Source organism: Fusarium musae, chromosome 11 (assembly GCF_019915245.1).
Source record: "Fusarium musae strain F31 chromosome 11, whole genome shotgun sequence".
Classification (NCBI taxonomy): domain Eukaryota; kingdom Fungi; phylum Ascomycota; class Sordariomycetes; order Hypocreales; family Nectriaceae; genus Fusarium; species Fusarium musae.
In genome coordinates, this window is record NC_058397.1 from 1,096,799 (window position 1) to 1,111,812 (window position 15,014).

The 15,014-nt window shown below is 49.2% G+C and overlaps 5 protein-coding genes across 5 annotated transcripts; 4 read left to right on the plus strand and 1 right to left on the minus strand.

Annotated features, from left to right (window-relative positions):
• Positions 1-423: 423 nt before the first annotated feature.
• Positions 424-1,592, plus strand: J7337_013452 (uncharacterized protein; the record flags this gene model as incomplete). The annotated part of the gene is made up of 3 exons (XM_044830942.1): positions 424-908; positions 1,023-1,074; positions 1,134-1,592. 3 exons carry the CDS (start codon positions 424-426, stop codon positions 1,590-1,592), a joined length of 996 nt encoding a protein of 331 aa, XP_044674217.1.
• Positions 1,593-2,039: 447 nt separating this feature from the next.
• Positions 2,040-2,902, plus strand: J7337_013453 (uncharacterized protein; the record flags this gene model as incomplete). The annotated part of the gene is made up of 2 exons (XM_044830943.1): positions 2,040-2,179; positions 2,362-2,902. The coding sequence occupies 2 exons, from the start codon at positions 2,040-2,042 to the stop codon at positions 2,900-2,902; spliced, it is 681 nt and encodes a 226-aa protein (XP_044674218.1).
• Positions 2,903-4,428: 1,526 nt separating this feature from the next.
• J7337_013454 (uncharacterized protein) lies at positions 4,429-5,255 on the plus strand (the record flags this gene model as incomplete). The annotated part of the gene is made up of 3 exons (XM_044830944.1): positions 4,429-4,579; positions 4,633-4,762; positions 4,814-5,255. 3 exons carry the CDS (start codon positions 4,429-4,431, stop codon positions 5,253-5,255), a joined length of 723 nt encoding a protein of 240 aa, XP_044674219.1.
• Positions 5,256-6,897: 1,642 nt separating this feature from the next.
• On the plus strand, positions 6,898-8,216 carry J7337_013455 (uncharacterized protein; the record flags this gene model as incomplete). The annotated part of the gene is made up of 3 exons (XM_044830945.1): positions 6,898-7,191; positions 7,252-7,437; positions 7,491-8,216. The coding sequence occupies 3 exons, from the start codon at positions 6,898-6,900 to the stop codon at positions 8,214-8,216; spliced, it is 1,206 nt and encodes a 401-aa protein (XP_044674220.1).
• Positions 8,217-9,049: 833 nt separating this feature from the next.
• J7337_013456 (uncharacterized protein) lies at positions 9,050-9,729 on the minus strand (the record flags this gene model as incomplete). The annotated part of the gene is made up of 3 exons (XM_044830946.1): positions 9,050-9,242; positions 9,296-9,486; positions 9,538-9,729. 3 exons carry the CDS (start codon positions 9,727-9,729, stop codon positions 9,050-9,052), a joined length of 576 nt encoding a protein of 191 aa, XP_044674221.1.
• Positions 9,730-15,014: the final 5,285 nt, after the last annotated feature.

A 15,014-nucleotide genomic window follows, 5' to 3' on the forward strand; every position in this document is an offset into this window, starting at 1 on the left:
GTTGCAAGTAGGAGAAGTCGGTCTCACCGAAAAGATCCCCTTGAATATCAGAATAGAGTTGAGCTCGACTTCGGCATTAAGGAAAAAGAAAACTTACAACATTTATCATAAGTGACAAAAGATTAGGTAGACTTAGTGTATACTTGGGAAGGACCTAGATTGGTTATTTTGTCATTCTGGGATATATCACATAGATTCTAAGCTTTCTTAAGCCCCCTAGTTCGGCAGTTGAAGGCTTCAGCTTCCTCCAACTTGCCAGGTACCGAAGCCTTCATGGCAACCTCTGGTCTATATATTGAAGCCAATAATACTCAAAGTCGAGATCCTACAATAGTCATTCTTCCATTTCAAAACTTCTCACTCATTTCTCATAACTCACATTCTTTTACTTTCACTTTCGCCTTCACTGAGGCTACCTTCATCATGGTCCACCTCGCCACTCTTGTCCTCTCTTTGGCTTGCTCTGCCTTGGCATCTCCCTTCGTGAAGCCATCCGATTCGTCCTTGTCTGATGCCAGTGACGTTGGACACGTCATCCATGAGAGGGCCATCTCAAAGGCAATCGCGAAGCCCGTCATTGTCTGTGACCTGACTTGTAAGGCCTGCTTAGCCAAACCTGCCCCAAAGAGAGGCAAGGACGCAGGCAAAGGCAAGACGACTGGTAAGGGCAGAGGCAAGGGTAAGTCTATTCCTCGATCTCTGGACTTGGGAGAGAGGTCATTGGATGATATCGAGGACCTTTGGGGTTCCGATGCAACCGCGGCAAACGAATATGTCATGGAGCAGATTGATAGTGACACTGGAAGTGTCAACGAGTTGGACTGGAATCTTATTCAGCATGACGCTGTTTCAAGTCAAGGATCTTGGGCTGGACAGCCGTTGCGAAAGTATATCCGGGGTCTCATGGGGTAAGTAATACACCGGATTTATGATAAGTATTATACACTTGTTTGGGTATCTTCACTACTTAGGATCAAATTCTAATACCAACTATGGGAATTACTTTACTAACATGATTCTAGCTGCACTGGCATCGTCATCGTCTCTGACAAGGGCTACTGGTTCGCTCATTTTGTGGGTCATTTATTTGTTAACCCAATCTCTTCTTCGAGTTCAAGTACTAATTGCCATAGATGGAAACTGGTTTCCTCAATCGCGGCGACAACTGGGAGAAAAAGATCATCAAGCCTCTCCAGCAGGGTACCAACAAGTTCGCCACCCCCCGGTCTCTGGCTGGACCTGGTGGCATTCTGAACAAGGCAAACAACGTCAAGATCTACGTCTCAACCCCCCGCACCAAGACGTCCACGGAGCAAAACCCAGTCCTCTTGTACAAGGCCAAGGTCGATGAGCTTCTGTCTCACATCACTGGACGAGGCGAGCCTTTGAACGGTGTTCAGGTTATTACTCGCGGTTATCTCAAGCCTGAGAGTGAGGCAGAGGTTGAAGCGTTCCATAACAGAGCCAATGGAAAGGTCCTTATCGAGTACGACAACAATCAGTTGGATGTCAATGGAAACCAGCCTACCCCTAGGGAGCGCATGTACCGCATCTGGCTTGAGCACAAGTACTACGAACACAGATTCCGCTAAGGACTAGATATACTCGAGGGGGGTTTGATTCGTTCGACGATTTTCCCCCTTGTTTACCCTTCCCGCCTCAGTGGACCAAAATTAAATAGCCCGGGGCCTAATTATAGTGAATTGGTTTAATCTTATACCGAATTGGCTTGGTTCTACAGTGAATATCGTTGTGTCTTTGTCTGATGTAGGACAAACTCCTCTAATCCAAGCTTGCCCTTCACTAAATTTGGACATGAGCTGCTGTTCTTTCCGGCCAGATGATGGATCATATGGGTGCCTTTCGTAGCTGAGAACACTAGCCGCTGTCAACTCGGCCAACTTGCAATGTTGGCTTGAGCGTTGGATCGTTCTCTCTACACTGCAATTCAATTTTGACCTGCTCAAAGGTCATTCATCCATTGACTGGCAAGGCAACGGGGTTTGGCGACATATTTAGAACCGCTGCAAGCTGAGCCAATGTTGGAGTTGTGCCCTCAATCAGAAACACCGATTTTAGTTGCGGAATACAAGTGGACTTGCCAACTCATTCTGAGCAATATCGTCTTCTCGGACGATCGTGATAAACTCGGGCACAAGCCGGTGCCCGAGGCTATACAGTGGATTCTTCATGAGGCTGCGTATTGCAATAGTAGAGGTGGTTCGGAGGCAGGTTGGAACGTTGAAGTTCATCATCATGTCCTTTCTGCGGCTTTGAGACTGTTACAGGGTCGGTGAAGTAATCAATTCTTTGACTTTCGACTTAGGTGAGTAAAACCCTTTCAGATTCTGACCGTCCTAGTACAACCGCTTCAAACATCGCCGAGTATCATGTGACTTCAGCGTCTAAGAAAGCCGACTTTTGCATGTATCTTGATCCCATGCAGGATGATTTTGCCCAAGTTTCGGATACCATTGACGCCCCGAAGAATATCTTCCCACTCGGCATTTTTAATCGCACAAATCTAGCCCCGCTCTCCGACAGCCCCATCGCCGTTGGCATCGAAATCAAGAAGACGGGCGAGCGTTGGGAGAACGCCAAGCTACAGATGGAAGTCTGGATGGCAGCCCATTGGCAGTTCCTCTGGCAACTACTATTACGAAAACGAGCACAAGAGCTCGCAACTAGCGACGAGATGAGATGGAGCCTCCCAGATTTTATAACTGGCATCATCATCCAACGGCATGATTGGCACCTCATTATCACGACGCCAGAAGGAGATAAGACGCTTTTCTGGCAGAAGAAGAATCTTGGAGATACGTCGAACTCAATGGGAATTTACAAGATTATATATAATTTGGAGCTATTGAGGCAATGGGCACAAGAGGAATATTACAGATAGATGAGAAAGTTGTTGTTAGAATGGCCACGAATCGAGAGGGACTTGGTTGTTGTTTGAGGTTTGGTCCGTTTTGAAGCCAGCGTCATGAGATTTAATATGATACCCCTACTATAATGATTACCAGAAAGCAATCCCGAGTTCTCCTTTTTGGATAAAGTGACCTGCTTTGGCAGAGCTTTGCTGTTGTCTATCTATTCTCTGTCCGCGCACTCAAATCCATATAACGCGAACGTGGACTGGAGTCGCTTAGCCTAGCGGGATTCGAACATACTCAGTCAGTGCAGGAGACAGTAGCAGCCTATATCAACTGCATCCAGAAGAGGAACGCTAGGCCCTGCACCAGCTAGAAACGTGTATTTTGGATAAAAAAGACTTGCAAAGGCTCAAATTCAAAAAGTTTTCATGTACTTGGGTGCATCATGCGCCTGTCACGTAATTCGTGTCAAAAACACATTGCCAAGTCTCGGGGTCCTATCGGCAGTTGCCCTTGGCGTCCCATGCTGCTGGGACCGTCAGGCAGCCCTGTAGATCTTCCAGCGTATAGTCTATAGCCTATATGATCAACAATTTGAAACAGTTCTCTTCCAGATCTTGAGAAACATGAGGTTTCTGTATTGTCTCTCTGTTCATGCGACCATTTAGAGTCTTGAAGCTTCAGGATACGTATATAGTCCCCAAACCCCAGAATCGGACATCACCGCTGCCCCCAAAGTATCTCTGGTATCCAAGCTTGTTGCGGTCTGAGTAACCTTAAAGCTTAAGAAGGAGAGACTTTGTTTAATCACTCAAGCCTAGAACACTGCAGGGTTATGGTCAGATACAACACGACGATCGCTGGCCTCTCGTAGGTGCAAAATTATTCCTCACGGCTACACGGCTTTTAACCACGAGGGTCAGACGTTACTGCATTCAATTATGTCCATGGAAGATCCGCATCGAAACTCAAAGTCGTTCATATTCCAGGTAAGCTTAATTGGTGGACACGTCACTAAAAACAAGCATGATCGAAATTCCACCAATCTTGCCTCGTCACTCTCATCCAGCCTTACTAGTGTCATTCTTCCCCATGTTCATATTGGGGGTAGTATCTCCATTACCCCAGACTTCGGGTCGTCGTGCAGCTGATCATATCGAGCAAGTTGAGAAGAAAATCAGGTCATCTGATTGGTCTCCGCAAATGACGAGTCGAGACGGAGAATTGTGACTTTTAATTCCTCGAATGAGGATTGAGTTTGGTTCGAGATGTAACATTGAACGGAGTTTCACTTCGGTGACTAGCTTGCCGTTTTCGGACTCGAGCGTGATTATACGATGCTAATTGGTGCAATGAGCGAAAAGCAGGTACAGGGGGCTTTAGAACAAAGGGGAAGATTGATTGAAACCAACATATCAAGGAGAAATAACGTATAATGTTGATAGATATATAAGGGATGAGAGATCCAGGGAGCCAAGAGACTTGTTCACTCAGCATCCCAAACTCCTGCCTTGACTAGATACATTTTCGGGATAACCTCAACTCATTCATCATGAAGTACACTGCCATCCTCGCCCTTGCTGGCGTCTCCTCCGCCGCTGTCACCAAAACTCTCCCCAAGTCCGCTGGTGCTACCTCATTCCCTACTGCTGTTCCTGTCAAGGGCAGCTATGATGGTGGCATGAAGCGATTCGAGCGCAGCCGTAAGCCTCTTTATACCTTGTCTCTAGAGCCTCTGACTAACGCTTTGTCCTAGCCTCTGTTTGCCAAGGCCAGACTGAAACTGGTGAAAAGGATGCTATGTTCATTCTCGAGAACGGCGCCACTCTTTCCAACGTGATCATCGGCGCTTCTCAGGCCGAAGGTGTCCACTGCAAGGGTACTTGGTGAGCAAGTTTCTCTCGACTCACCGTTTCTCATGCTTATTTTGACTTTAGCACCCTGAACAACGTCTGGTGGGCCGACGTCTGTGAGGATGCCATCACCCTCAAGCAGACCAGTGGAACTTCCTACATCAACGGCGGCGGTGCTTTCCATGCTAGCGACAAGATCGTCCAGTTCAACGGCCGCGGAACCGTCCAGATCAAGGATTTCTACGCCGAGGACTACGGAAAGCTCGTCCGCAGCTGCGGAAACTGCAAGGATAACGGAGGTCCTCGAAACGTTGTCATCCAGGGCTCTGTTGCCGTCAACGGTGGTGTTCTCTGCGGCATTAACACCAACTACGGAGACACCTGCAAGATCACCAGCTCGTGCCAGAACAAGGGCAAGTACTGTGACCGCTACGAGGGCAACTCGAGCGGCGCTGAGCCATCCAAGATTGGATCTGGCCCTGACGGCAAGTACTGCACTACTTCTGGAGTCACCACGAGCTGCTAGACGATTGATGAAATGTTATGAGAGATGGATGGAAAGATTTGGTTTGCTTCTTGGTAAAATTTTATGTACCTAAGCTTTATGTCTGTACATATTGTGAGTTTAGCACATGGCTCGCCCCAATATCAATTTCGGTTTACTTGCTGCAGAGTTGTTGAGTTTCGTGTTGGTCCTCGTGAACGCCTCACCGCTCCATCGACACCATGAGTTATTTCATACGAGTCAGTGTTACAAAAGTTCATCATCGTCACTTGATACCTTCAACTTACACCAAGCCAAATGGACATGCACATCCGGGACGACTCACTCGGAGGATTGACCGGCAAATGAGCTCGGATATTCAACTAACCCTTAAAACACAGTGCTCACGAGAATTCAGCCCAACCTGCGGAGCCAAGCCGTTAGCCTTACGCCTTTTCAATTGGTCAAACCGGTCTAAGGACGGACTAGTTGCTTAATTGGCATGTCGACCGAAACCTGACGTGATGACAATTGTCAAAGCTTCCCCATGTCAACAGTTCTAGACCATTGAGAGAAGGAGTCAATGTTTCCACGACTGCCGATGACCCGGCATATGGTGACATGCAAAGGATCGTCATCTCATAAGGTTCCGGATAGATCTCCCTATATCGTTAGTTGTCCCGCGAAATGGATATGTTTTCAATATATTCTTGACACTTATTAGCAAATTGTTACCTTGCCCATTGAAACAGGGAGGAAGCTAAGATGATCTACGTCGGAACTTTTTCCTAGCCTCTTGCAACCCTAACGATTGCCTTCCATTTCTCGGCAGCAAAATATCCCTGCAGTGTATCAGTTGACGATGGTTTCAAGTATCATCAATTGCTTGTGACTGGCACTTTTGAAAATCAAAGGACCCTGATATCTTTTGGTTTCCTGCTTGATTGAATCTGTCAAGACCTTTTGATTTGAGCTATCAAGCTTATTCAGGGGAATTGATGAAACCAACTCCCTGACTCGGAAATAGATCGCCACGCGTCGTCTCGATTGGCTGACACCCTCGGGCGATATCGTTTCAAGACAGATTAGTGCCCCAGAGAGCAGCTCTCGACTTCAATTGGCTTGTCTATCAATCTGCTAATTGGCACCCCCACTGCCCTGGCGGTAACCGATTCACCAGTCAAAACACAAAACAAGGCAGAGAATAAGGAGCCTCATTAATTATGCACTCCTTTCATCTCGTGGCGAATGGTGCTCTAAAATCGTGGTTCAGGACATCGCACGTTTCGGTTGGCTAAGTCGCTTATGGTTAATTCTCATGCTATACCTCGCCAGGCACGCGATGCGTGGGATCGTCGCTCGCTTTAGGCAGGTAGTGGTTGCGGCTGGGATCGACTATCTCGAACGATGACGATCATCGTGGCACATGTTTGACACGATAGGTTGCGTGCCGAGAGACAACCAACCCAACATCTGATCAAGGAACATGGCTCGAAGTTGAGGTGCACAGCTAAAGGAGAGACAGCTTCGAGAATCAAGATAAATAGAAGCCTCTGTCTCCATCAATATCTTCTCATCAAGCAACTCAGCTCTTCAGTCTTTACACCTACATTCACTCTACACCACTCTTTACAACTCACTCCATTCTTTCAAGTTCTCCAACTTACAACAACCTTTCTTCAAAATGCGATCTGCTACTCTTCTCGCTCTTCTCCCCTTTGCGCTGGCCGCTCCCTCTGCTCCCTCCCGCCGGGCCGAGCCCGCTCCCATTCTTCGCCCCCGCGGTGTCAAGCTTGTCGATGGCAAGTACATCGTCAAGATGAAGAAGGGCTTCCAGGCTTCTTCCATTGAGAGCTGGGTTGACAAGATGATCGAGTCCATCGAGGCCGATGCCGATTACACCTACTCCACGGGCTTCGGCGGTTTCGCGGCCAGCCTCAAGGAAGATGAGCTGAACAAGCTGAAGCACGACCCCAATGTCAGTGACTTCTGACTCATATAGAGCCAACCACAAAAGACCCCAGCTAACAAGGTTTAGGTCGAGTACATTGAGCAGGATGCTTACATTAGCATCGCGGCTACTACTCAGCAGAGCAACGCTCCTTGGGGTATTGCTCGCATCTCCACCCAGAGCCCTGGTGGCAGCACTTACACCTACGATGACAGCGCCGGTGAGGGCACTTGCGCCTATGTCATCGACACCGGTATTGATGTCGACCATCCCGTGAGTGTAGCCAGATTCCAAAGATGAAACAGCCTAATCTAACACAATTGCAGGACTTCGACGGTCGCGCCAAGTTCCTCAAGAACTTTGCTGGTGGTTCCGACAGCGACGGTCAAGGTCACGGCACTCACGTCGCCGGAACCATTGGTTCTACCACCTACGGTGTAGCCAAGAAGACCAGCCTCTTCGCTGTCAAGGTGCTCGGCGACGATGGCTCTGGTACCAACTCTGCTGTCATCGCTGGCATGGACTTCGTATCCGGTCACGCCAAAGATGAGAACTGCCCCAACGGTGTCGTTGTCAACATGTCTCTCGGTGGTGAGACATCCGATGCCGTCAACCAGGCTGCCAAGGCCATCGTCGATGCCGGTCTCTTCCTCGCTGTCGCAGCCGGTAACGACGGCAAGGATGCCTCTGGATCCTCTCCTGCTTCCGAAGAGAGCGCATGCACTGTCGGTGCCACCACTAGCGATGACACTCTCGCCGACTACTCCAACTTCGGCTCTGTCGTTGATGTCCTCGCTCCCGGTACCGATATCCTCAGCACCTGGCCCAACGGCAAGACCAACACCATCTCTGGTACCTCCATGGCTTCGCCTCATGTCGCTGGTCTCGCCGCTTACTTCCTTGGTTTGGGACAGAAGGCTGAGGGCCTCTGCGATTACATTGCCTCCAAGGCCCTTGACGGAGTTATTTCCAGCGTGCCTTCTGGTACTGTTAACAAGCTTATCAACAACGGTGTTGGTGGTGGCAGCAACAGCAGCAGCATCCGCCACTAATCTTGGCCAGCGGCCTTTCTCTTCTGAGTCTGATATTTGATCCGAATCTCGGTGAGATGGATACATATTCCTTTTCCGTACCTATTATATGGTAGTTTCCTAGCTGTATGACGTCAAGCATTGAATAATAAAAGCATTTTTTCGGCCGACTTCTTTAATCTACTTTGCTCCGTGATTCTGTCCGCTACCTGAGTGCTGGCGCTTGCATCCACTCTCTTCCATTGAGATCTCTTCGATCGGAATTTCTTCCACTGCGGCCGTGTCTCGGGAAACCTTACAGACTCTTACGGCCCATTCTGAACTATACAGCACTTCTGCACCTTGTCCTATATTTTTCACTTCTGCCAGTGGTTCCTTCGATTCGAGCTCCGTTTCCATTTCGACACCGGCCAGCACCATAAGTAACAACCATCACATTATCGTCAATCCTTACAGACCCCCCGAGTTGACTGTGAGTGAGTACTGCACCACTTGTCGTATCAGCCATGCACTCGCTGTGCCCACCAGCCAGTCCCATCAATTTCCATGAATTCGCGAGTCAGTGTCTACAACGGATGCGGAAAGCAGGGAGAGAATGAGGTTACTGTCACAGTCCCTTGCGCAGCCATCACAGAACCAGCTTCGGATGATCACTTTTACAAGAAGCCCAAGCGAGCCAAATATCCTCACCAATAGGAGTCACTAGTTGAGTGAGCCAAACTGACATCAAACGGAAATCGCGGCTGGGTGAGTTTACCCCATTTCCATTAGACCATAGCTAGCAGAGGCAAAAATGGCCAGCAATCTGGGGCCTCTATCTGTATCTCAAGCGTAAGATCAGTAATCGCTCTGCCCTACTCTTTCCAACCATCTCCAGCGCCGAGAAACCAGTTCGCGCCCACGAGTCGTAGTCCATGCTTCTCAACAAACTTGGCAGTATCGAAAGACCTTCTTTGCGTAAATTCTTCGCCTCCTACATCCTCCTTGGCAAGGTCAAGGCTGGCGGGTTGTCGGTACAATAGAAGCAAGTATCTGTGCGGCTTGGAGCTGCGTGGCCTTCAGTAAGTGAACACTGAGTATCTTGAGTCACCTAGACTTACTCGTCCTTCGGGCCAGGACCCAAGTACTCTGTGAGGGCGGGTTGCACTTGAGCCACTGCATCTCCACCGCTCAAAGGTCTCAGGCCAGGGAGAACCCAGTGGCGCCAGAAGGCGAACTTGGGGTCATCTGGTGTTGGCGCATCAGGGTCGACAAGCAAAAGCATATAGGTAGCATCCCCAGGAGCATCGGGCTAAACCTCATCAGCACTGAGCAAAGTGTCCTTAAGATACCCGCAACTTACTTCTTGATCAAACTGGATGCTAGGAGCGCGCTTGCACTCACTCGCACGGAAGAGGTTCCCCAAGTTGGCGTCCTTCCCATCGAACGAGACCTTGAGATTCGTCGTAGGCTTGAAGCCTTCCGGGATCAGGCTAGCAGCTGAACCGGGGACCAATTCAGCCTCAAGGAGAGAGCTCGATAACGCGCTTGACATGATGAATGAAGTATCAGATCGACTGACTTGGTTGTGAAAGATAAACGTTGGTAGCTGAGTGTTTGAGGCGGTTTCGATGACGGTGTATTTGAATGGCGACCCCACGTTGGGGGTTTGTATGACGTTACATTTGACTGGTGGAATAATATGCGTGCATCACCGCCAACAGAATGTTGCCCCCAACATTAGCAGTCCTACTGGAGCGGTAGTAGCAATTGACTTTAGAATTAAACGTTTTGACGCGTGAAATGCCGTTCTGACGCGAAGCAAGCTCCGGCAACGCGTGCGGCCCGGCTACCCCACTCGTTAAGCTTATCGACAGGCTAACAGGCGATGACGCAATTGCATAAAGTATAGGGTAGTGCTACCGCCATCAACCTCTTAAAAGCTACAGCACCGAGAGACACTACATGGTAGATTACAAGAGTGATAAACTCTAACCTATACGCCAAACACGTTTGATGTATTATTTTGTCTCTTCTCTATCTGGTAAGAATGTATAATTATAGTGGGCGTGGATATTGACGGACTTTACTGTTTTCTCATCTTATCCTTCAAATTCAAGATCGCAGCATTACGACGGGTCTGCAGTTTTCTGAGCAAGAAGAAATGCCCCGCTTGCCAAACCCTTATTGGCCTAGATAAGTGCAGATAAGATAAGACGATCGAGATTACATCATAGTCACGTGAGTTGGTGCACGATCGCTGAAGATGCTGGCGCGACTGGCATCATGTGACCGAAGCACCAAGGCGATCATGACCGAATGAGCTGACTACAAGACTTTGACTGAATGCGCGCAACTGCTGCAACAAGTACAATCCAAGATATAACGGCTATCTATCTACCTCCATATCTTCGGTATGTCTTACTCTTCCAGTGACCCTGCTTCCGCAGACACAACGCGACCGTAAGAAGGAAGAGGAGCGTGTCAGGTTGCCGACTCCACTTGATCTGGACATGACAGCGCAATGCTGAAGTCCTTATGCTTGTGGCTTTATCACTGACCTCGGAAACCCAGGATCCCTTCCCCTTACCTGCGACAGTATCTGCCCTCCAACGAAACCATCCTCCCGAGCCCGATTGTAATGTGCTTGCGGAAATGACTACCAACATCGCGCTCTTCGCTCGAGCCTCCTTCAAGCTCGCAGAGCCTAGCATATAGACGAAACCGCGATCGCGACCGATTTCTACCCGACAAGATGCTCTGATCGGCTCGCACCCAGTTCCACGAAGCCCTCCGACCCGACACAATACTATACTTGCGAGTCCTGAGATGGCCTGATACATGCAGCGGACTTGTCTTATGCAGAGCCCGAAACCAGGCCTAGATTCGCAGTCGGGCTGGCCTAGATGTCGTTGCACATTCGCGCGCATCGGACTCCGGAGCCCGTGAGAACATCACAACTGAGTGCATGCCGCCCCGCCTCAAACACCGCTTCCCATTGAACGAGCTTCGTACTTGAAGTACGTGAGATTCGCGCCTCGGGTTTCCGATCCCATGCCTGTGGAATTGCAATCTCATCCGACGCCCGATCGATACGCGGTCAACATGTCATCCAACAATTGCTCGAGAGGGCCTGCGCCTTACACGCAACAAAGGAACACTGATGCAGAGAGCTCGGGTGCAATGATAAACCATTGCCCGAGTCCCTAAGGTCTTCCAATGCGCTCTCCAATAGCAAACGGCCAGTCATACCCGTCTTCTGCCCTACGGATGTTGTGCACTTGCGCATCCGTAGGTGTTCGGGCAGAAAGATAAAGTTCGAGTCCGAAATTTCGAGATGTCCGATCCTGATGCCACCAACCGCTAATTATCCAACGGTCCGTAGGATGTTGCGTCCCGAGTCCGAGTTTTACACAAGAAGAAGGCCGAGTCACGCGATGCCGTTGGCCGACGGACTTGGCAGCTCCCTCAGAGACCGAGGCCTTCGGTGTTCGGTGGAGATATTGTCCGAGGCGAAACAACGGATGCGAATAACGATAATACTGGGAAGTTGATTCATGGTATCGATGAAACACTCTACGATTGCACCGATGTGTCCCATGGCCCAAATGAGAACTCGAGGTAAGTCAATGTCAACGTAGACGTTGGCGTCCTGTGTCGTGAACCTCAAACCACCTTCCAACGTCCGACTTTGCGCAACCCGTTACAGTCAAGTCCGTTTCCAACAGTAGGAAGACATTAATTTGAAAGGACTATCCGTGCGTGCGTGCATCTCTTGTTCTTCGTGATCACTACATTCTTTAAACTTGCAGTATCTTCAAGGTACCAGGCACCTGCCTCTCAGCACCTTCCCCGAGCAGCAGATCCTGTCTGGCAGCTAGTCAATTCTCCGACGATCATATGCTTGCGCCCTCTGGATGCAATGCATCGGCTGCAACGGAGGTATATATACCATTCCCTGGGCACTGTTTGACGGGGGCAGCTGAGGCATTCCTCTCGTTAGAGTGGTCTAGTCGTGGAACCTCCGTTCGCAAGATCCGGGGTTTCCTGTAAAGCTGGAACGCGTTGTCTCTTTTGCTTGTGGGCGAATCCTCGTGGTTCCCTCTTTTTGCCCTGAAGCGGAGTGCGAAGGCCAGAGCTATATATCCTGTGATTGAGAAGTATTTATCGGGGGACGGTGGTCGAGACATTCCTCTCGTTAGAGTGGTCTAGCGGTTATGCATATGTTGATGTGCTAACAGTCGATTCTAATAAAGTCGCAAGAAGATACGTCCTCTTTTTGCCATTTAGTCACACGTTTGAGTGCTCAATCTTTTGCGATATTGACACATACCACACATATTTGATTGAAGCTATATACATCGCGATCTCACTACTGCTTCGTGGAGATCGGGGTTCAGACATTCCTCTCGATAGAGTGGTCAAGCGGCTTGACTGATCCCCCTGCCAATGTAAAGTTGTTTACAGCCTCGATTTCCTTTTGCTCATGCGTTCGAATATGTTGGGATTTCTTTTTAGTCAATGGTAAGAGGCCATTGGACTGCTCCTCGCGATGCTCTGTTATACACTTGTGTCGTGGTAGAACACGGGTTGACAGACCTCCGAGCCACTTGCATTGTCCAGAGGCAGTGCACTTCTGATGAGGTTACGCGATGGTATACATACCCATATCTGATCGCTACTGGCGGAGTCGTGGTTCAGACATTCCTCTCGGTAGAGTGGTCTAGCCGGGTGCCCTCCGGGGTGCCTAGTAAGTTGCACTAACTTAGGCTTGTAAAGTTGTTTACAGCTGCGATTCCTTTTGCTTATGCGTTCGAGCGTGTTTACCCTTTTTGGGATTTTTATTTAGAGGATAAGAGGCTGTCGCAATGCTTGACAGTGACAGTTATTAGCATGCGCTGCTGTACATAAATTACTGGGCAACGTGAATCATGATCTACCCATGACAGAAGCAAACCTCTAGCGGGATTACTTACTATATATACTACGATGTGATCAATGTAGTCGGGGTTGGGTTCAGACATTCCTCTCGGTAGAGTGGTCTAGCGGCGGATGCGGTATAGCCTCCTGCTATATCCCTTCCTAGCTTTAAAGTCGTTTACAGCCCTTCCTCTTTTGCCCGCGCGTTCGAATGTCTTGATTCAATTTTGGAATTTCCATTTGAATGACGCTGGCTGTTGTGTTGACAGTATATATACGCCGAGTTGCGCAATGATTGTCGGAGGAAGGGTTCAGACATTCCGCTCGCTAGAGTGGTCTGGTCGAGTGGTTAGTGACGTAGCCGTGTAGCCATAGCGTGAAAGGGATAATCGCACTAACTCTAATTATACCTGTAAAGTCGCTTACAGCTCTTCCTCTTTTGCTCGCGCGTTCGAATGCGTTGATCTTTTGGAATTTCGGTCTGAAGAAGTGAGGTTGTCGTCGCAGTGCTTGACAGTGCCGCTCGCAGTTGGGCGGTTAGTGGCAGATCATTTAGCGACTACAGTGGGGTCAACCACCTGTAGCTGGACGTCAACGCTCAACACTCGCTAGAGTGGTTTGGCAGTGCGACTTCTAAGTCACTAGTGAGAATACTGATTGATTGGAAATATTCTCATGTCTGATGGGCGCGTTAATATAAGAACTAGACGATATTCAGTGGCTTTGGCTTATCTCTCATCCTTCTCTTTAGTACTTACTCGATTGCTGTCTCTCGGATGAATTTGCTGAGCACTGAGTTTAGTGATGCGTGTATTTCGATTGGCTCTAGTCAACCTGCCAGCATTGTCGCATGAGGTGCGAGCTTTGAAGTCACAAGCCTTGTCGCACCGAGATGATTGGGATTGCCAACAATTGAAAGAGATATAGATATGCGCGTGCAAGCCATATCCTGATCCAATTGTACGCGCGTTTGTGTTGCACTCGAGCCGAGAGTCAGCAAAGAGGGGATCCTGAGCCCCTCATGTATGTGGATAGTGAATCAAAGCTTCAGATGGTCGCTAGGCCTGGCCCTCTTCGGAGGTACTGGTCAAAGATGCGATCATCCACCTCCATTTATTTTTGCACTCTGAAGGTCTCGAGTTCAATTCCTCATTCTTCTAGTCGGAGACTTTTCATCGGCGCTCGGCATCAATTGTCTTGGATGATGCGTCAAGATAATCCGACCGGAGGCTTGCAGCAATGAACCACTGACGACGCAGGTACCGCACGCATGCACGCCTGGAACGATTGATTCCATCTGTTGCAGAATGGAAATTGATTCCAAATGTAAGCGGGGCTCATGATTGGCTTGCGCATTTCGGGTCGTGGTGGGTGTTTTGAAGTTCTGTTAGTGGAACTCGATCATCTCTGATCATTTGGAATCTATTGCGCTTCATTGGATCCCTGAAACGGATTTTCACGCCGGCTTTAAGAGGCAATTGGGCATTTCATGCATCAGGAAGTAACAGCGATCGTTGCTACGCTGTAGGTTCACGTCAACCTAAGTCGTAATGCGACGATGGAATTGCCTCACTTTTACTACCGTGTTAGGAAGAAATGGATTGCGATGGTGAAGTTGACCCCGCTCTTTGGCCTGCCAATTTTAGACTGTGTCTGGCGGGAGGAAATTCGCAGTGGGAGATCAGAGCTCTCCCCTGTATCTCTCCAGAAGCTCAGGGCCAGGCGGGGTGAAATGGGCTGGTCTACGACGAAACGGGCTGCTAACACGCAGAGAAATCGGGTTGCTGTGGTGTTTGTTTTGCGGGGCCGGGTGAGTAACAGCGGTACTAAACCGATCACGGGGGGGGGGGGGGGGGGGGGGGCCTAGACTCCATTGTCATGATGCTCCACGAAAGGTTATTCGGTGGCAAGCATTGGCAT